The sequence below is a fragment of the Salminus brasiliensis genome, chromosome 4, assembly GCF_030463535.1.
Source record: "Salminus brasiliensis chromosome 4, fSalBra1.hap2, whole genome shotgun sequence".
Classification (NCBI taxonomy): domain Eukaryota; kingdom Metazoa; phylum Chordata; class Actinopteri; order Characiformes; family Bryconidae; genus Salminus; species Salminus brasiliensis.
In genome coordinates, this window is record NC_132881.1 from 31132381 (window position 1) to 31153972 (window position 21592).

Below are 21592 nucleotides of genomic sequence, written 5' to 3' on the forward strand. Positions count from 1 at the left end.
ATCTCCTCTCATTTCATATTTCCTTCAGGAGCCTTACTCTGAGCAGGGATGGCGCGGGGCCTCTACATCTATCTCTGTTTGACGTCTCTACTCCTCATGCGCGCTCACGCGCTCCCCCGCTCCGGCGGCAGAGCACCGCGCGCACCCGCCGCCAAGGTCCGTCTGGCAGGCGTCGGGCGCAGGGAAAACGAAGGGCGCGTCGAGGTCCTGCACAACAGCACGTGGGGGACCGTGTGCGACGACCAAGTGGACATTAAACTGGCCAACGTCGTCTGTAGAGAACTGGGCTTTCAGAGCGCAATCACGTGGGCGCACAGTGCCAAGTACGGAGAGGGAGAGGGTGAGTGGAGAGGAGCGCAGTCTTGTTAGTTTGTTAGAGCTTGATATCATGTTCACACCTGGTGCAGGAGTTCGTTTAGGATACGAAGCAGCAGGAAAAAAGTCTTGAAGTAAAGTCTGCTGTTCTTTATGTTGACTTGCTCTTTCCTATCATTTGAATTTAAGGCAGCAATAAAGATCCCTAGTAAAACAAGGCAAGTGTAACACTACTTGGCAAGACAGCACTGCCATTAAAACTAGACAAAAGGCTCTTCTGTCAGCCCATCCAGCAAATACTGTACATACACTCTGAGGGCTTCATGAGAACCCTCCACGAATCCCTTAAGTTAAGTAGTGCTTTTAAAGTCTTTATGAAGACGTGTCTTACTCCTCCTTCAGCGCAGCATGACATCATGTCTACAGGCATTTCATATTATGCTCACTGTGCTACGCGTGCCATCAATTAGGCCGCTATGAGGGTGTGTATGTTACCCTAACCCTACCCTATCTTCTTCGTACATTCTTAACATTTCACAGGTCCTATTTGGATGGATAATGTGCGCTGTGAAGGTTCGGAGAAATCTCTGAAAGAGTGCAAGTCAAATGGATGGGGGGTCCATGACTGCAAGCATTCGGAAGATCTGGGGGTGGTGTGCAGTCCCGAGAGGAGGCTGGACCAAGTGCACCCAGGAGTCTCTAGAAGAGGCCATGCCATTGCTCTTCGAACCAATATTACCACCTCGAACCGGTGGCAAGACATCTACTCCAGTCCAAGGTCTCCGTCTCCTTGGCATGGGAATGCTCACCCACAAGATTTCTCAAGACAGCAGTTCTCCAGACAACAGTTACAGTATCCGGTAAGCATTCAGGGAGACAGGCATGTCCTTGCAAGTCGTCGGAATAAATCGGAATCAGATCATAAATGTGAACTTGTACACTTGCAAGAGTTGCAGCTAAGCTGGTTATGCTGGCCTTGTGCTGGTTTATCTGGTTATCCAGCAAGATCATGCTGGTTGTCCAGCATACTAGCATCTAAAATACAGCAAACTAGCATACGTCTGCCAGCCGATGTTTGTAGCAGTCATCATCTCAACCGTTCCACTAGTTCTTCTTGTTCCTCTAAATTCTATTCAAGTGGCAGCTCCCACAACATACCCAACAAGCCAGTGAAATAACACACCTATCGCATTAAAAAAGCGAGTCATCCTGCTTCTGTGCTTCTTTTCCTTTCTTCAGTCTGCCAGTAAGGTCAAGATTGAAGAGGTCCGTCTGCGGCCAGTTTTGATGGTTACCAAGAAACGTGCACTGGTGACTGAGGGCGTGGTAGAAGTGAAGCATGCTGGGAGATGGAGGCAGGTGTGTGATAAAGGCTGGAGTCTGAACAGCAGCAGAGTGGTGTGTGGCATGCTGGGATTCCCTGATGCAGCGCAGCCCAACATGAACACGTACAAGTAGGTCCCTCTTTAGCCAAGCGGAACAGTGTGCTTGCGTTATTGTGCTGTGTGCTACCGTACTGTTCTTCACTTGGTAAAGCTGGAGATTTGTCTGAGAAAAGAGTTTAATGTTTAATGTGCCTGATTTCATTTTCCACATCACTAAAATGAAGATATATAAAAAGATATACTTTACAAAACCCATTTGGCAAATGATTTACAGTCATTTAGATCATATGCGGCTTTGTAACTGTTCTTGAGTGCCATCTAACATACACACAATTGTAGTGTTCTCTTTGAATGTCATTTTTTTATTATTTATTATTATTACCTGACAGCAAAAATGCCATTCGCTGGAATCGTTCGATGATTGGAACACCTTGACAATATGACAATCTGTACTCATAATGGAAGGTCTGAGAGTAGACATACAGTACAATATCCTCTTAAGTCACCTTCTCTATTTGCTGTAGCAAATCTTTTGTTTGGCTTATCTGCTCCCTCCGGGCACCTCTTACAAGCCTGGGCTCTCAGGCAATGATTAAAAGATCTCCGCACACTTACTGATGGTATCTGCACGCCCAATTCTGGAGATGAAATGTTTGGCTTAAGCCTTTAGGTTTCTGTTAAAAGGTCTAATATCCCTGTTGATTGTTCTTGCAGAGCAGCATCAATCTGAAACCACAAAAGGTCTTTTAGTGGTGACAGCATTAGTTTGTTGTGCTAATGGTTTTATGGGGGGCCTGCCTCATGACTCTCCCTCTCAAATCCAAGGTTTATCTGCTGTGTTTACTGCTCTGCGATTTTGTGAGAACAGCAGAACTTGTGAAATACAATGAAATTGTAGTGTATATATATATATATATATATATATATATATATATATATATATATACACTAAATCCGTATATACATACATATAGGGTTGGTTTTCCTAGACAGGGATTAAGTCCCAAACTAGGCTTAATCCCTGTCCATGGAACTGACCCTTAGTGTATTACAACAGAACATACTGGTGGATAAACATACTCTACAGATATTGTCTCTATTCTACGTCTTTACTCCAGACATTCTTGTAAAACTGAAGGAATTTCTGATGTTCTACAGATTCTCTGTGGATTTGAGTAGAGTGGAATGTTCAGGTTTCATCACCTGAACAACTGCTAGCACTAAAATCTTGTTCAGTATGTATCTGAATCATGTTAATGCCTCAGATATTCCCCTCTGACAAGCAGTTAAATTCGTCACACAGAGTGCTGGTGAAATGAAAGAGATTTCTCTTGTATTACTGAGCAGCCTCATCGCTTCCGAAAGGGATAGTTGACAACAGCTTAGTGGTGCTGTGGTTTCAGGTGATGTGGTCAGCAGGAAGTTGATGTAGGTTTATTAGGAGATGTGTATTTTTGACAGCATATCAAAACCTTGTCTTCTACATTTAAAAGCATCTGCTTTTAATTTTATTCCAGGCATTTCACCAAACAAAGCCGATTTACCTGAATTTACATAATATGAATGGCAAGTCACCCAACAGCAGTGTGAAAGACTAGTGGAGAAAAAGCTGTGATTGGCAGTCAATGTTATTTCACCATAGTGCTTTGTGAATGCTCTCAAAGTTTAAATATTAGTACTGCGTTGTTCCAATTTGTATAATAACTTCTTTGCACTATAATTATTATAATAATTTCTTTGCGTTATTTGAGCAGTTGTTTGTGAGCAGTTGTCATTTCTGCAAATGCATAAAAAAGTAAAACCAGAGAAACTGATAATGTATGGTGGTCTCTTAATATTTTCTGGCACTGTATATGTCCAAATGTTTGTGGACACCCCTTCTTATGACTGCCTTCAGCTACTTTAAGAGGTACCCATTGCTGACAAAGATGTGCAAATGCACATATGAACAGCTTGTCTAGTCCCTGTAAAGAAATATTGTCAATAGAATAGAATAGGACTCTCTGTAGCAGATAAACATAAACATAAGCATCTCTTTGCACTGATGTAAAGTCGTTTACCATTTCAAAGATGAGTTTCTTTATGACAGCGATATGTTTGCAATGTGATTGCATCAGTCGTCATTCTTATGGTGTCAGTACATATAGTTAGCAGTTGAGTGGCGCTATATTAAATCTGATATTTATCAGATTTAATAGAAAAATATATTTTCATATTTGTCAGTTGATTCTTCGACACACTTAATGCATGCTTCTCATGGCCAGCGATCCATTCTGCATCCTATTCAAGAGAATTGCACTTAAAATACATTGTATGTTCAAATGTTGACTTTGTCCTTCAGCTGCTTACTTATGACAAGCCATAGTTTCAGTAAGACTTATGGAAGGATATAAAGTATACTGTATACGCCTGCTTTATTCCCCACAACCCTTTTTTTATTTGCAAAGTGTCAAATCAGAGTCAAGTTGAAAGTTGCCTATAAGCCCTTGAAGACACTATAGCTTAATTTCAGTGAGCCGCTGCTCTAGGGTACTTCCAAATGGCTACTATATACATATGTGCATATGTAAAAGCTGGAGTGCCAATCTGTGGGACTGTGGTGGCCCCAGAACTCTCTCACAGCGCCACATGTGCAGGAAATATATTTTTAGTGCTTTAGAATGAGGCTTTTTCTAGAACATAAATATAGGATAGCGGTGCAGCTGAGGAGGTCCATTCCCTCACTCTCTCACCAAGTCACTCTGATTCATGTCTTTAAGGGTAATGTTAATAGCATCTCCTTACCAGTCTTATGCACTTGCCAAAGTAGCTGTAGTGAACTATTTAGCAAATAATAAGCCACTTTGGGCTCTTGATCAAAATTCACTAGAGAGTTTACTATTATAAATAATAGGTTTGTTGCTTTTCCCTTTAGCATTTTTCTGGCTGTTTTTGGAAGCTTTGTGGCTATAACCTTGCAACAGCAATTTTGCATGACACAAGTATTTCTTTGCACCATTTGAGGCTTCAGTGTTCTTGAACATTGTGTTCATAACATTTTTTCATTGTTTCAAGGGTATTACAAATTGTATGGAGCACCATAATTCCAGAGAACACTAGACTAGACAAGCAGTGTGTGCCTGTGTGTGTGTGTGTGTGCGCATTGGCACATCTGCTTCTTTATCTGCTTCTTTAAACGGAAAGGATTCAGTTTAATTCAAACAGTATGACAAAAAAATGCTTTTGTGATGTTCTGATGTAGTCTGTTAATTGCTGGATATGTTTGATTTCTTGGAATCGTCTCCTTTAAACCAAAAGAAGATCTATGCAGCTATCTGGCCAGGCCTTCAAGAGTTTACTAAAGAGTGTTAGAAATGGCAAAACACTAATCTGTGCAAGTCTCTTGTCATCCAGGACCAGAGTTTGACACCCCTGACTTAGAAATAAATCCATCGTTTTTGTGGGAAGGTAGTGTTTTGTCTAGAATTAGAGCTTATTGTGATTGCAGAAACTTCTTGGTAATCTCAGTTTGGATCCATGGCCTAGAAAGCAAACTTGCTTAGCACCTGACCTCCCCATGTTGTACGTGCCTGCTGGGACACTCCACACAGTTCCAGACTTGGCCTGAGACAGACAAGACAATTTTTTTTTCATTTGCCCACTCAGCGTCTCAGAAAGTCCAGGCAACTCCACCCCCATTGCTGCTTCTGCTGGATGCTCCACAGAAGATGCTGTAATTGCATGTTAAGAGCTGAGGATTTCTACGGTTCTCATGTGAGGGGAAAAAGGGCGCTCAATTATAGCTGCACTCTACAGCCTGCTGTGTCAGCAGCTACCGCTGTGTGTCACCAGGGAGATTTAAAGGCTTAGGCCGCAGTTTGGTTTAATTATCCCATTGCTTAACTTGTTTTAGATTGAGGTGGTATTTTAACGTTTTGGTGAATTTATTTATTTTTTATATACAAATTATGAAATCACTGACCAAAAAGTTAAAATATCACCTCAATCTAAAAAGAGGTCAAGCAAAAGATAATTAAACCAAAGTATATGTGTTTGTGTGTGTGTGTGATGCTTCTGTTTGATCGACTTTAATTTCTGTGCATTTTAAATTCATAAATGTCCTTCATTCATCCTGAAGAGCTTTCAGACTCATCAGGAGTTTGATATCTTAGGCTGGAGATTTATATCTGGCTGCAAATGAGGAGGATGTAGAAGAATGATTACTTCTTTTTTTTCTGATATGTAACCACTTAAATTTGGCTTAGAGGAGCTCCACTTGGCAGATTTATGATTTCTTTTCCCTGTGAAAGTCGGCTCTTTCTCAAATGAAATTATAATTTGGTTTTAAGCCTAGGAGCTCTCAGTCTAAATATACCCCTGTGTGTTGTTTGTCAGGTAAAGTAAGTGTCACCTAGAGGAGCAGAAAACTACAATCAGCAAATTGCTGAATGTTGAGCGAGTCGAGGCAACAATTACATAACTATAGGAGGCTTACCAGGACCAGCCCTCAATGACGCAACAAACCTGTGGTCTAGTGGGACTGTAGTTATATTATATTGTTGCTGTCGTAACACCTCTTAGCTCTAAAACACAAACTTTATAAGAGAAGGGAATTGTTTACTTTAATGTACAGTGACTTTTTTTGAGTATGTTTGGATCATTGGATAAATTCCATTGAAAATGAAATATTCACATAATAGTAATGTGCAGATTTCAATTTTCAAATGATTATTTAAAAAGAAAATATGAATATTTTAAATCCCTGAATTCTTTTTTTTTTTTCAGAAGAGCAGCTTAAGTGCTAGATGTTCAGCAGGTGCTTTAAGAAAGCCATATAGATGTCTCCAATTACACCATAGAATATACTAATACACTGCAATTGTTTTTGATTGCAAAAATCTTAAAAATAAAATTTCTAATCTTAAAAATCTTAAAAATATTATTTCTAAAGTTCTCTCACACCAGACAGAGCACACACTCAGGATCTATTAAGGAATGGAGAGTATATGTGTAGAATGATGCCTAAAACAGTAGCATGATTGTGGTGTCAAAACAGACCAGCCCTCCCTATCATTAAGTTTCGCTGGTTTAGTAGTAAACCAAGGGTGGAACTCCGAGACTAATTACATGAGCAGGTGGGTATTTTCGTGCCAGAGACTGTCAGGACAAATTAAAAACAGACCACTACTGTCTGAAGAGATTCTTGAGGGTCACAGTAGGCTGAATGCTTCATTCAGTCCAGATTTTCACATTGTTCTCAAGCCTCAAGCTTGTTGATGTTTTAGACTGCAGCTAAGCCAGAAAGGATGGCAAATTGTAGCTTTTCCAAGACAATTCTCCATTCGTTCTAGGTTTTGACCTGAGATAAACGCTAAGAGTGATGAGATTTATCTGTGTCTATGCTCTGAAAACAACACGTTAGTACAAAGCGCTGCATGATGGAAACATCTAAAATATTTCATGGGGCTAATTAAACTGAAAGCCACAGAGAGCAAGTACTATACTGAGAATAGCTTCTTGGTCATCATCAACTGTGAACCCTGTAGTGTGGAATTCTCTGGACCTCTGTAGATGTTCAGCAATTATCAAGTCAGTATCAGCCTTTGAAGCTCCTGCTGTAATTGTCATCTAATTAACTTATTTGCACATAGTAAGTTTTAGTCAGGAGTCAAAGGTAATGTAGACTACACACAGAGAGTTTGGACACTGGAGCTAATCACAGAGCACAGCTGGCCCTGTGTATTTAAACAAGGTTTAAAAGTTGAAGTTAGGGACGTTTACGTGGAGCAGAAGACGGTGATGATAGCGATGATGACTGTATGCTATATGTCTTATACAGTGCACTTCATGGTCGCTGTCACACCAAAACGTTGCATTTCCATTTTTGGTATTTTTCACTTTTGTCATATTTGCCACAATCTGGCAGCTGGTCTTTACAGTGTGTCACATCAATTCCATGATGAATGGACCAATAGAAATGCTCCGAAATGACTTAGAATTAAAATTACCTTACCTAAAAGGTAAGAAGGTTTTTTTTCCTTTTCTTCTGAAGTTGTCATTCTGGAGATAGAAGGGTTTTCTATACTATATATATATGTATATTTGTTCTATACTATATCTTATATGTGTGTGTGTGTGTGAGAGTGTGTGTGTATGTGTGTGTGTGTGCGTGTGTGTGTGTGTGTAAATTATATTTTTAATTCTTTGTCTTGTTTAATGTTATCTGGTAAAAAATCTATTATATAAAGGAATAAATATTAGATCTGTAGACTAGTCTTAACACAGCAGTACAGACACTATTTGAAGAACCCCCATCCCCTTTCTGTCTCTCATGTGTGCTGTTTTTGATCATTGCTATGATGCTGGTCAGCTGGAGCTCTGTGGAGGTCAGTTTGTTTTGTGGGCGGCCTCGCCTCGCCCATTCCAGCATGCCAACACTCATGCTTCCGTAAATGTCTGTTTTTCGAATCAACGTTTTTTCTGAAAGCATTCTTGGACCCCTGGTGCTGTTAGAAGTTGCTGTGCGTTCAACTTGTATTTTTTAGGAGTAACACCCACATTTGGAACGGAATGTGCTGTTTATTAGTGCTGATTAAAGCAAATATTAATAGTTTGCCTTTTAACAGCATCTAACAATAACACAATGCTGTTTCCCATTTTCTATCATTTCCTTTTTTTAGTTCATAGCGGCTTGGTGGCGGAGTAACTCGAGAGACTTCAGAATGCGTTTCTGTAGTCTCTAAAGTATTGTCTGTAGTAGCATAGACAGTCACCCTACATGACCACAAGTTTTGCTGTGTGCAATCGTTTACACACTCGTAAACCCGTGCATGCATATGCAGGACATTCCACGTGCACCAAAAATATCCTGTATGAAAGAGTGTAACTGGACCTGACTTGGTTTCGAGGTGGGAACAATGAGTTCCTACTGTAACTGCCAGTTTACCACAAAGCCACATGTGCTCCCAGACTTGTTTTGCTTCTAAGATATTTATATTGGGCATATATTTATCCGAGTAAACAATGTAATCTCTGAAAAGTTTCCCTCTCAGCTGACTGAGCTATTGTCAAGTCTTTTATTTACTGAGCTTTTAAATTATGTTCTTTGGCTAATTTGTGAATTTTCTTCTGTTTAAAAAAAGCTAAATCCTTCACTAATATACTTTGTCTTTTGTCTTCTTTCAGAAAAATATGGGACGAAAAAATTAAAGATCCATCTACCAGGTACTGCTTGTTTTGTCTTATGTTGTTTTGAGAAAATGGAACCTGATGGGAAATGGAAATAATTTAATTGTAATATTTAACATAAGCTGCACTGAACTGTTTCTCTCTGGACATTCAGTCACTTGCTGCAATTTGTTCCCTCTCTCCACAGGTTGAGTTTCATTGCCAAAAAGAAGAGTTTTTGGATGGAGAAGGTGCACTGCCTGGGAACAGAGCCCAGCATTACAGAGTGTCATGCCCAGCTGTCCATCCCCCGCAGCTCTACACCCTGTAAAAATGGTCGCCATGCAGTGGTCCGCTGCATACCAGGACCCCAGTTTTCACGCATGTCCTCAGGCAGACCTCAGGCCCCACATCCTATCACGGTACAGATATGTTATCTCTCATAGAAAGAGTATTTACAATGAAACCTTTCCCAAATCTGATAGGATTCTCTTCTTTCAATAAAACTAAGGTCCTAAATGATATACTGGAAATTAGTGACACCATTTTTTTCACTGATGACATTTAATTAGAAAATAACAATGTAAAAAAACCTGCTTATCTTATGCCATTTTTATTCCCTTCTCACAGCCTGGGGTGCGTCTAAAGGCAGGACCTCGTCTGGGGGAGGGCAGGGTGGAAGTTTTGCGTGAAGGAAAGTGGGGAACCATTGTTGACCACCTTTGGGATCGTACTTCTGCCAGTGTGGTGTGCAGAGAACTAGGCTTTGGTACTGCCAAAGACGCTCTTCCTGCAGCACACATGGGCCAAGGTGAGATATTTAAATGTAATTTATTTTAAAGGACTTTATTAAGCAGTATGAGAAGGATACAACTATGGGTGGGCAAAAAATTGTAATGCAATGATGCATGAAAATGCTATGCTATGATAACTACACAGACATTTTGCAACAATATTTTGTTTTTCAGACAAAATGCAGAGGAATAATAGAACAATAATGCTGCATTAATACAAGGTTTCAAAGTAAAAACAGCCCATGTTATTTTAAGTTATCTGGATCTAACCTTTTTTTGGCAAACTCAAACACGTCACTAATAATAAGCAAAATCAGTTATGCTCTCTTGGACTTTAGGCATCATTGCGTTTTGTTTCTAACAATCTAGTGACAACAGGGTGAAAACTTTGACCATTCATTGGCTTACCACTACTTCAGAACTACCTTTATTTCTGATAGTATGCTGCAATTCTTGCAAATTCTTATCGCCGCTCATCAGCAAGATAACCCAAATTTACAATTTGTTAATTATCGATGGAGCATAGATGATCTAAGCTTCTAAACAACATTGCTTATGGTTTGTTCAAAGCTTTTAACATAAATGAACACACATTTCTCCAATATGGAAATATTTTTCTGGGGAAGATTTCAAGATCTTAACCCTTTTGTTTCCAACCAAATTTGCAGAGTTTAAATACAACAATCATGAAAATACTATTAAATAAAAATGTAAATTAATGTAAACTACAGGTTCCCAGGCTTACTGCACAGACATCAAGTAGATGTGGTGACGGGTGGTCACATTAAGTAATCGGCTGGTCTAATTTCAGAAGTAGATGTCAAAACTCGTTGATAGACATGGAAGAGTCTTTTGATTTATCTCCTAAATAAACGCATGCCATGTTTCTGTCATAAAAAAGGCTTCCACTGTCTTTTTGCTAAGTGTAGGCCTAGCTGGTACAGCTATGTTTGTGTTTCCGCTTTCTGAAGTTTTAAGTCCAGCAGCTTTGCTAAAGAACAGGGGATCAAAAGCGATTTCCATTCTTCCATTTTACCATAGCACTCTTCAGACATTTTATAGCCGTGTATAATTTTCCAAGTGCAGCTGAGGCCACAAAAACATATACTGAGTGAAAACAGGGCATAAATTAGCATTCAGATGATAGAACATGGCCATACGGTTTGAGACACTTATAATCCGACAAGCTGAGATACACAGCCAGGCTGTGGTCACCAGAGGGAAAAGTGGGCTTTAATGATTGCGTGTCGGTTATACAGAGTCTGTGTTCACGTTCCTGAGTCATAGAACAGGGATTCGACAGGTCAGAAGTGAGAGTATTTAGGCAGACATGTTCTCTCATGCTTACGTGTCTGAAAACTGCCAAAATTCCTGTCACAACTGCAATAGAATATGAGCGAAGCATATCACATTTTCACTCCAATCTGATGTCTGATTTGCACATAGCATGATAATCCTGTTGGTCTTTGAGTGATGCTGCACCAAGAAGCAACACGCTCTGTAGAACGCTTCCCTAAGGCCAGAACTCCCAGCAGGATGAAAGTGAGACTATCTGTGATGGTGTCTTCAGATGATTTCTCGTGGCAGCAGACTAGTTTGTGTCAATGAGGTCATATAGGGAACGGCCTTTCTGACCCCATTTACTGTTGGAAAACGTGGATCACGTGCACTCGTTCCACCCAGAAATGAAGGATAATCTGAGTTGGTCCTGGCATGAAGATCTATAGCCTTTTTTATGCTGTCCTGTTATAATCCTTATTTTTTCTATATCTGTTTCACTTGGCTTTGGAAAATAGGACTTCTATAGTAATGCAGTCTGATTTTTTCAGTGTTATTACAGACATCCCTTTAAAGAAAAACACCATGAATGTGAATTTATATGGTGTTTAATTTTAGAAAGAGAGAAAAAGGTCATTTTTTTTTCTAAAACCACAGTCCTGTGAAACTGTTCAGTGCAGTATGTCACCAAAGCCACTCCCTTTCCATTGGTTGTTTTAGTGCCACTTAATATATGGTTTCAGTTCGCTTCCACTTGCACAATGACTGTTATCTATGACTTTCTTAGTTTTCTTTATCATTTTAAAGGTGATGCTCAGATGTGATGAGAGGAAACTGAGGTTAAATTACATATCTGCTGCTTTTCCTGATCACATCATCAGATGCCAAAATTACAGGGACAATGCACAAGTGTCTATTTCCTGTTTTAACCAGCGGTATATTTCTGTCCCTATATGTAATTTTCTCTATGAGGTATACATCCCCATGAACCCTCAAGGCTAAAACCAATCTCATGTGATTTCCTTCAATAGTGGAATGGTTTCCCAGAACTCAGTCTTCCTTTAGATAATGTGGTTATCATGTTTGTCCCAGTAACTAAACAGTCGGTGAAGATTTCAGTGGCCGAGTCGAAAACGGCCTTTTGATGACTTGTAGAATTTAACAAAACACGCCACACTGCAATTTAAGACAACCACTTTTTGTCCACAGCCACTCCCCCAAGCTTCAAACAGCGTCTCCTCCGAATCGCCTGAGCAGCGCTGCAAGATACAGAACATGCACAGTGTGGCTTCTCTCACATTTGGGTTATTCATGCTCATTCTGAAAGCTCATTTTACCATGGAAATCATATGATGCCGTGCTGGCCCCAGTCTTCTGAAAGGGAGTCTGGCCACGTTTCTGCTGCAAGTAAACAAAGTAGGAAATGATCTGTGACCGCACTTCAAACGTTGAAGTCTTTATCTACACAGAGCTGGCAGACAGACCGAGCTGATGCCTGTTGTCCGTGAGCTGCAGCTGTGATGGGACAAGCACATTTTATGCAAACGAGCCGGTGCATACAAACTGATCTTTGTCTTTCTCACTTGTTGGCCGTACTGCTCTCAATTCAATGCTAGGTTAATGGCTGTCTGAGCAGAGGAATTAAACTCCCTGCCTTCAACTCCCCGGCTGCATATGGATTTTACTTGGATATGGAAATAAATGCACACAATTTGTGAAATAGGAATTACACATTTATAATGGATATTTCCCGAGTCCAAGCAGTTTCTCACAAAATAATACAGTTAATGGTATACCTGTACCTGTTCCTTAATGCAATAAAAGGCAGTTTATGATGTCTGTGTTTTAATGTTATTCAGGAACGGGCCCAATCCATATGAACTCAGTTCAGTGCACAGGAACAGAGCGCTCAATCCTGGACTGCTTATTCCAAGAGGTCCAGCCCTGGACATTTAAACATACCCAAGATGCCTCGGTTGTATGTAACGTTCCCAAGACTGGAGTAGAGACCACGGTAAGTCCAGTTTCCTTCAAATTCTAAATTGGAGCTTCATTAAATTACCAGGAAGAATGCAGTTGCTGTTTGAATAGTAATAAATTAAGTGTAATGCAATGCACTGCACCCTATTTAAGTATTAAACAGTGCTCCCATTTGTGTTTTACTAGGACAAGGAATCAGTATTTTATTATGTGAACAGTTAAATCATAAGCACTTGTGTAGAAGCAGTGGAAGCTGAAGTCTTAAATTGGGCTTAGATATTAAATAGCTATTAATAGTTATCCAAAGTGTGTCTGTCAACGAACCTTTATTCAGATTAGAAGCCACTGTTCTATTTTTTTTTATATATTTTTATTTCATAATATGTCTTTATGTATTAAGCATATTTGGACTGTCCATAGCTCACGTTATATCCGTAGCTGCTTTATTAGTAATTATTTGATGTTAATCTATAGTGCATTTATGTATGTGTTATCTCTGTTTCTCTGTGTCTCAGGTGAGGCTAGCAGGGGGCAGGGAGGCAGGAGAAGGCCGTGTGGAAGTGCTGATAGACGTGGGGGGCAGGAAGCGCTGGGGAGCAGTGTGCAGTGAGAACTGGGGAATTAACGAGGCCATGGTGGTCTGCAGACAGCTCGGCTTTGGCTTCGCTGCACGAGCCCATCAGGTAAGACTACACTTAGCACAGGGCACTGTTGAAGAACGCAGCACTTGCCAGTATTCACTGAATGTGTCACTTGTTCTGTTTTCTCTAAACACTGCTTCAATTAAGTCTGTATGTACGGTGTGTTGTGTGGGCACACACACTGTGCATGTTTTGGAGGAAGGGTGCTTTTAAGCACGTAAGCTTTATACAGTAGTTGTTCTGTGATGAATGGGTGGGACTAGGGCTCATAGGTTGCTGGTAAATAGTGTCTTTTATGACATAAAATGTATATTTGGTAAGAGGCTCGGAAACACACACTATAGGACAAATGCATGTCTGATGTACCATAAGCTTTTTATAAACATCATACTTTTAAAGTTCATTTCCCCAAAAAGGGGAAGAGCTGTTTGAGTAATGAGAATATGGAAGTTTTAATTTCTAGAAAACTAGACTGTTCCTATACTTACTGAATATCTAAGCATACTTACAGTGCCTTCTTGTGCGCAGGACACATATTACTGGCAGGGAGACCCTAACGCTCAGGAGGTGTTATTGAGTGGGTCTCACTGCGTAGGCACTGAACTATCCATCCAGCAATGCCGTCGCAACAACCATGTCCACTGTCCACGTGGAGGAGGACCCAAAGCAGCTGGAGTCACCTGTTCTGAGAGTGAGTGTTTGCCAAGCAATTTCAAATCATTCCAACCTGTTCTGGGAGAATGTGAACAGTTTAGAGGAACAATAGATGGTTCTCACATTCCCATAATGGCTCTATCAGAAATGCGAAGGATCATTTAAACTGCAAGAAGACAAACTCTGTAATACTGCTCTCATCTACTGGTAAATAAGCATGAGCATGATTGCACAAACACACGTGCGCACACACAGGCCAGAGAGAGAATGAGGGAGATAGAAACCAAGATCCACAGCAATTTGTATTGACAGACGCATTTCCAATTTACAGTTGTATTAAATGTGGACAAGATCTGTCTCTGACAACCTCTGAACATGGTTTGAGTAATCTGATCGTAATCCAATCACAATGCGTTTTTTACACCTGTGAACATCAGTAGTTTACACCTGGTGTTTCATGCGGAGAAGTGCATGTTAATGTCTGGTGTAAACAGGCTCACGGTCTCTTTCAAACAACTGAGCACTGACATTTTGCTTTTCTGTCTACGCAGTTTACATAAATGATCTATTCACTACCCTAGTCCTTTGTCTTCCCTGCTCTAGCTGCCCCCGACCTGGTGGTGGATGCCCAGCTGGTGCAGGAGACAGCGTATCTGGAAGATCGGCCACTTCACCTGCTCACCTGTGCCCATGAAGAGAATTGCCTGTCCTCCTCAGCTAGCCGCATGAACTGGCCGTATGGCCACCGGCGCCTGCTGCGTTTCTCCTCCCGTATCATGAATCTTGGAAGGGCTGACTTCCGGCCACGTGCTACACGAGAGTCCTGGACCTGGCACCAGTGCCACAGGTAAGTCACAGTCACCAGGCCTAGGGCCCCCCTTACAAAATGGTTTTCCACTTTTGTTTTCATTATGTGGTCATGGATTTTTATGGTAATTAATTTTTTGATGCTAAATTGGAGGGTGTTACATAATGTTGTGTTAGGCCCCTGGATGTCATGAACAATATTATGATAAAAGCTGAACTTGTTAAACAAGAGAGGTCCTGTTAATTCATGTTAGCCCCTAACAAGTGCTCATTGTTGAGTGGTTGACTCACTTTTAGAACAGACTGACAGTCTTAATTATACAAGACATGAAACACTCCAATGAAGTTGGGGAGTACTGAGTTTAAAACCCATTCAGTGACATGAATTCCTCAGATTTTGCTAGTAAAAAATCTACAACCTGTTATGTAGATCCAGTAATCTAAAAAAAAAATTGTTTGTCCATACCTTCACCCTTCAACAACTGCATAGTCATAGTTGCTAAAATCTGATTCTGTGGGAACAAGGCTGAGTGTTGTGGGGAATGTGGAGTCCTGTGTTGTGCCTTCTTCATTAGTCTCTTAAATCAACAGCATGAAGGTTTGCATTTCAAAGCAGGTCATTCAGACCTAAATAAACAGCACTGCAAACATGACCCCGATCAGGCATCAACAGCTTTCTGTAAGGGCTGTGACCGTGGCAGCCAACACCTTCATGCTGAAGCAGTGAGGTCATTCAGTAGCGTGTCATAGAAACTCACTGTTCTCTGCTCATTCACAACAGAACTGCAAGCTAAGGTGTTTCCAAACATACATCTCCATTAACCCCTTAAACAGCAGGCTTATTATTCAGGTGACCTTAAACCTTTCCACCAAGACTTAATTGGTGGTTGTTGTTTTTTTTTAGAATTATGAGAAATAAGTATGAACATGTGGACCCACACACAGATTCTAGGTGTTTAGGAAAGCCAATTAAAACAGTTACTCAACATACAGTAAGGGAGAACCCATTGTGCAGTGATCAGTAGAGATAAAGATTGATTTGATTATCCACAGGCACTACCACAGCATTGAAGTGTTCACACACTATGACCTTCTCACGCTGAATGGAACCAGAGTGGCAGAGGGACACAAAGCCAGCTTTTGTCTGGAGGACACTTACTGCCCTGAAGGTAAAAGCTGGTCTTGGATAACAGACAGTTATTCTGATTGTATTAAAGTATTAAAGTTAACCATTATTTCTTCTTGCTCTCTTTTTTAGGACTTCAAAAGCGCTTTTCGTGTTACAATTATGGCGATCAGGGAATTTCTGTGGGTTGCTGGGACACATATCGTCATGATATTGACTGCCAGTGGGTCGATATCACTGATGTCAGGCCAGGGGATTATATATTTCAGGTGGGTTTGCTGTAATATTCATACTGCACTTATTCTAAGCATATTCTGCCATATTCTACTATCATATGGCACTTCTGTGCTATTTATGCAGTGCTGTTTGAAGTGAATGAGCTTTCTAATTTTCTAAAAATAGCATTTGAGCTATTCTCAGGAAATTAGTGTTTCACAACTGCAGAGCTCAATGAAGTTCAATGATGATGGTAGTGCCTGTAAAAAGCAGACCTCCTCTCCTGGTGCCGTCACGGCAGGAATTTTAAACACTGTCGCTCTGTCATTAACTTAGTTACATGTTAATCATGCAAATCATTGTGGGCATCACCATCAAAGCCAACACTTCTAAGCTTGGGTCTGTTTTACCCTTAATAGGCCTCATTCCATGCACTAGGAAATCTCAAGGAGCCACCCTGGTCCCTATTTTTTAGGCATTCCAGCTGTAAAAGATGGGTTAATGGGGAGCTATGTTTTAATTACAGTGTACCTACCTACATGCCTTGACCATTTTAAAGATGTATTTACTCGAAAAGTCTCCATGATGGAGCACATATATTTTAGGCCTGTTTTTCAGATGCTAATTACAAACCGGCATCATGCTGTAGCTATTCGTGGTGAGGCACAATGTTGTGGTAATACTCAAAGGTCAGGGAACCCATCTGATTGCATGCATCTACATAGGGACCAATACCAACCAATACAAACAAAGACATTGCGAACTCATCTGCTGTGGCGGCACACTGTGGCTTCAGTAGAGCTCACAGGCCGCAGATGATTCATACCTCTGTCTCTAGAAAACTCCAGTGGACTTTTTCCTCGAACTATTTGTTTTAATTACATGGCTAAATTCCAAAAATACGCTAACCTAAACATTACCTATTGGAAGAGCAGAAAACACTCCATTAGACAGAGTTCATTTGGCACAAAAGAGTCTACTCTGCTTCTAGAAGTTAATTGGGCAAAGCAGAATTTACGTTGCCTTTTTCGCTCTAAAACACATTCCGCTGACAGACAAGACCACAGGTTTACAGTGAAATAAGTAATTTGACAAAATAAAAAACTCTAGCTCACATGCCCATTCCTTAGCTATTTGTCTTTTACTTTTGAACTGGTACAACCCATATTTAATATGGGTGTATGTGACTTGTGTATGGCAGATGTTAAAAATGGTTCCAAACTATTATAAACAGATAATTGTAGCAGCTATTTAATAATGCTGCAAATTCTTAAGGTCTTAAATAATATCCAAATACTTTATCACTCCTTATAAAGAGTTGGCTTTATTGACTTTATTAAGGTCTTCTGTAAACACATAAACATAAAAGTACAAGTTTGGTACAATGGAAAAGAAGCAAAAAAAGAAATAAAAAAACATTAGGCTAACCTGTTTTTTTTTTCATTTGTTAAAAATTTTCAATGTGTTTTAGCACACATATACTTCAACTGTCCAATAACACAGAAACACCGTCCTTGTCTGATCCACCATGATTTCATGAGTTGAAAAAAGATCCAAATTTGGATGAAGTTTATTTTTGGTTGTTTTATTTTAAAACAGAACAGTGAAAAATAGGGTATAAAGAGAGTAAAGGTCAATCACAAATCTCACATTATTATTATTATTATTATTATTATTATTATTATTTAAAAGTCATGTTTCCATACAGTACATTAAAAGAACTTCTGAACTCTGTGAAGAATTTGCCCTCTGCTTTGGAGAGCACAGTATTGTTCCAGTGGCGGCAGTTTTGTATTCTTCATGTTTACTTCTGTATGTCCATAGTTTCATACTGTCCACTTATGAACATAGATATTTTTACTGAACCTGAAAAGAAAAATCCTCCCTTACCTCTTATTCGTTACCTCTGTTTCACTACAGGTGGAAGTAAACCCCACATTGGACATGGCTGAGTCAGATTTCCTGAATAATGTAATGCGCTGTAGGTGCAGATATGATGGGCACAGAGTCTTCATGTATGGCTGTCATGCAGGTAGGATCCCCATGGTTGAACACACATGAACAAAAACAAGCAGTTTACAGCATTATTTAGGGCACCTCTCACTTGAATGTCTTTTTTTCTTTTGCACAGGAGATGCTTACAGTGCCGAGATTGAAGATTTGTTTGAGCACCAACGCCAGATCACCAACAACTTCATCTGAGATTCATCTAGGTCTTCGACTGAAAACAGCATGTACTAGGGTGGCTTCTGGAAACATGGCCTCCAACACAATGGACTTTGAAGAGAATCTCCTCTTTACAGACCGCAGACATATCAACTGGACAACAAAACTCACAAACAACAACGGAGAGGAGGACATTCACAGGAGTCAAGGCTTTGTTTCATTACTGTTTCCAACACGCCCTCATTGACTTCTGCTTACGACTCGCATGACCAACATCACACCAGTGGCCACTTCAAGAACAGGGGAGGAAGTTACAGTAGGGAGTCTATTTCTCAATAAGAGCATACTTGCCAAACAGAGTGTGCCATGACTGACGAAAAAGAAGCAAAACTATATAGAAAGCAAAGAATCAAAGTTAGATGTTTTGTAGCCTATGTTTTTGCTATAAACACCCATGCCGGTAATCAAATTGCAGGGAATTTTGGGCAGGTTGTGTTGCTGATGCTGACTTAATTCAATGCCCCAAGTGGCCGTGTAATATACTTCAACCGAACTGATGACGTGATGAAGTAGAACTGCCCTTACTATGGCAGCAGGAATATGGTAAAGGCAGGTCAGTGAGAGCATGTTTAAAACACAAATGAAACAGGAACATGATCTACTAGTGAAAAGACAGCCTGCCTGAACATAATGGGATGGAATGGAGCTATAAAGGAGCTGTATAAGGTGGCACCTTACTTTCTAGCGAAAAGTATTAATACCATTAGGCCAATCATTTTGTGAAGACATTTTTAAAGAGATTTAAATTTGCTGGGATTTGTGGTTTATAGGTTTATGGGCTGGTGGTTGTACCTCTGCATGAAATGTGAATTTGTTTTTAAACAAATTCAAGTTTAATGCAATGGCTGATATATAGATTATGATATTCTCATTGGATTTAGGTGTGGACATCTTTACTTACCACAATTATTTATATATTTTACTCCAAATGCATTTACTTTACAGGCTTTCCCGCCCAGTAATTAAACTAGGTTCAGTTATGTTCTTTGAGTGATGCACTTTATGGACCATCAGTATTCTGTTCAAAATTACCCAGCAACCATCAGGGATCAGTTTGGGATATCTGTTTATCTTTTTTTTTTTTTTTTTTTTTTTTTTTTGGTTATCTTCAGTATTCAGTATTTATCCCCTTATATGTCTTCCTTTCATTCTGGTTACTTTCATCCTGCTATTGAATACCTGATCCTGAAGCAGTATCCATTGTACAGTACATGCTACAGATTAATTTATTTAATACTTTATTAAACTAATTTTATTTTTAAATGCAAAGGTTATTTTAATAGTAATCTTGAGATGTTAGTTAGCATCAGTTAGCATATGTAATGTAATTCAAAAACATCTTGCCTTATTGGGGAGCCCAGCTGAGCCTTAACTCAGTTAGGCAGCAAAGACCTGGAGCTTTTTTAACCAGTGGAAAACAGGCCCACTTGTAAAAGCAGCAGTTACAGCAACTTAAGAAACAGAATAAAAACTTTAATTATGGGATTTGTATACAGCTCTATATAAAAGAGGAGAGGCCTGGACGGGGGACAACAAAATGTGTCTGCATTTGCTGAGGCTCACAACAGCAGCAGCTAAAACCTGACTCTGGCTTGTAACAAAGACCGCAAGATTAACTTTGATGAAAGACAACTTGGTGGAAGGACAAAAATATTTATTTTAAATGTTGTTAGCAATAGCTTTATTCTTACTTATTGATGGGGAAATGCCTGTATTGATGAGTACTGTATTATTGTCTCTCAGCTCTATAATGTATCAGTTTAGGTACTTTATTCACTGTACATCATGGCTGTAACAGCAATTTGTGTTCATTTTATGAGTTGATCTGTAATTTGTTCCTACTATGAACCCTTGGCTTTTTTGTTGCTTTTTTACCTCTTTGATGGGCTTTAACTGCAGCCACTAACTGTGGAAACCCTTCTGATTATAACATGTAATTGTCCTCTCAGCAGTATTTTAAATTGGCCTTAAAGTTTTAAGTAAGTAACTAAGTGATCCCTTCATCAGATATCTACCAGGGCTGGCATTACACTGACATTACACCAGCTTTGGATGAAATTCTGTGACACAACCCCTCCATCTTCCACCACTCAGCCTATCCTCTTTCCTTAGCAACAAAATCCATTTGCAAAAAAAGCATGCAATACAATTACATGCAGTAGCTTAACTCTTAAAAATAACATTACTTTAAATCTTTTTTCAAGAAATGCCATAAAAGAACCATTTTTGGTTCCGTTATGAAGCATGTTTGTCACCAAGATGAGTGAGTGTAAACAGGCTTTTAAAAGGTCACTTGATGTAAAGGTTCTTCATAATTTAAAGAATTTTCACACTCCCACATTTTATTGCAGACACAGAACCAAATGTGGATCTTCTGTGGCACAGCTTGAAGCTTTATTTTTAAGAGTGCATTTTAAGAGCAGTTATCATGTTTTACAAGGTGCTTCTATGATGTCAGATAACTTATTTTCTTTCTGTACTATTTACAGTGATTTGTAGTACTGAAGATATCATTTTTACATGTTGAGTTTTATATGCTTTTTGTACTCTAAGTTAATGTATTTTATATTAGAGCTGATATTTATCAGAGAAACCATCACACGTTAGTCCATACTCTATGGAAGCTGTGTAGGGGCTGTGTATATTGGTGTATTACTTGGTGCTAACTATACACTTTCCTGAAACTTTATTATCAGCTGAGAGTCCAAACTGTTGCTCTTTTATCCCATATTTGTGCGCTCAGGGATGAACTGTGTGTGCCCTCAGTTTTGTTCAATATCTGAAGCATATAATTTTGAACACCTTATACAAAAGCCATTTCAGAGATTCAGATGCAGGAGGATCCAGGGGTGCTGACATACCGTAATCATTTTGGTCAGTTTGTCAATCATTAAGGTGGCCACTTACTGGTCGGCAGTCTTTGCACTTAAGATGGGTCAATGCAAAAACTGTGCTCTAATGTGAATGAATATAACTGATCAATTGTAAGCCAGCAAATGTGTATCAGTTTCTTTGCTTTCTGTT

At 39.7% G+C, this 21592-nt stretch overlaps 1 protein-coding gene across 1 annotated transcript; it reads left to right on the plus strand.

Moving 5' to 3' along the window:
- The first annotated feature begins 48 nt into the window (after positions 1 to 48).
- loxl4 (lysyl oxidase-like 4) lies at positions 49 to 18544 on the plus strand. Its single transcript, XM_072676935.1, has 14 exons — positions 49 to 340; positions 856 to 1175; positions 1555 to 1769; positions 8865 to 8903; positions 9055 to 9268; positions 9477 to 9657; positions 12778 to 12932; positions 13414 to 13581; positions 14068 to 14230; positions 14797 to 15040; positions 16054 to 16169; positions 16259 to 16395; positions 18263 to 18374; positions 18474 to 18544. The coding sequence occupies exons 1-14, from the start codon at positions 49 to 51 to the stop codon at positions 18542 to 18544; spliced, it is 2427 nt and encodes an 808-aa protein (XP_072533036.1).
- Positions 18545 to 21592: the final 3048 nt, after the last annotated feature.

Coding starts and splice junctions, on each gene's coding strand:
- loxl4 (XM_072676935.1), top strand. CDS start 49: ATGGCGCGGGGCCTCTACATCTATCTCTGTTTGACGTCTCTACTCCTC. Junction 1,176..1,554: donor GACAACAGTTACAGTATCCG/GTAAGCATTCAG, acceptor TCCTTTCTTCAG/TCTGCCAGTAAGGTCAAGAT. Junction 13,582..14,067: donor TCGCTGCACGAGCCCATCAG/GTAAGACTACAC, acceptor TCTTGTGCGCAG/GACACATATTACTGGCAGGG.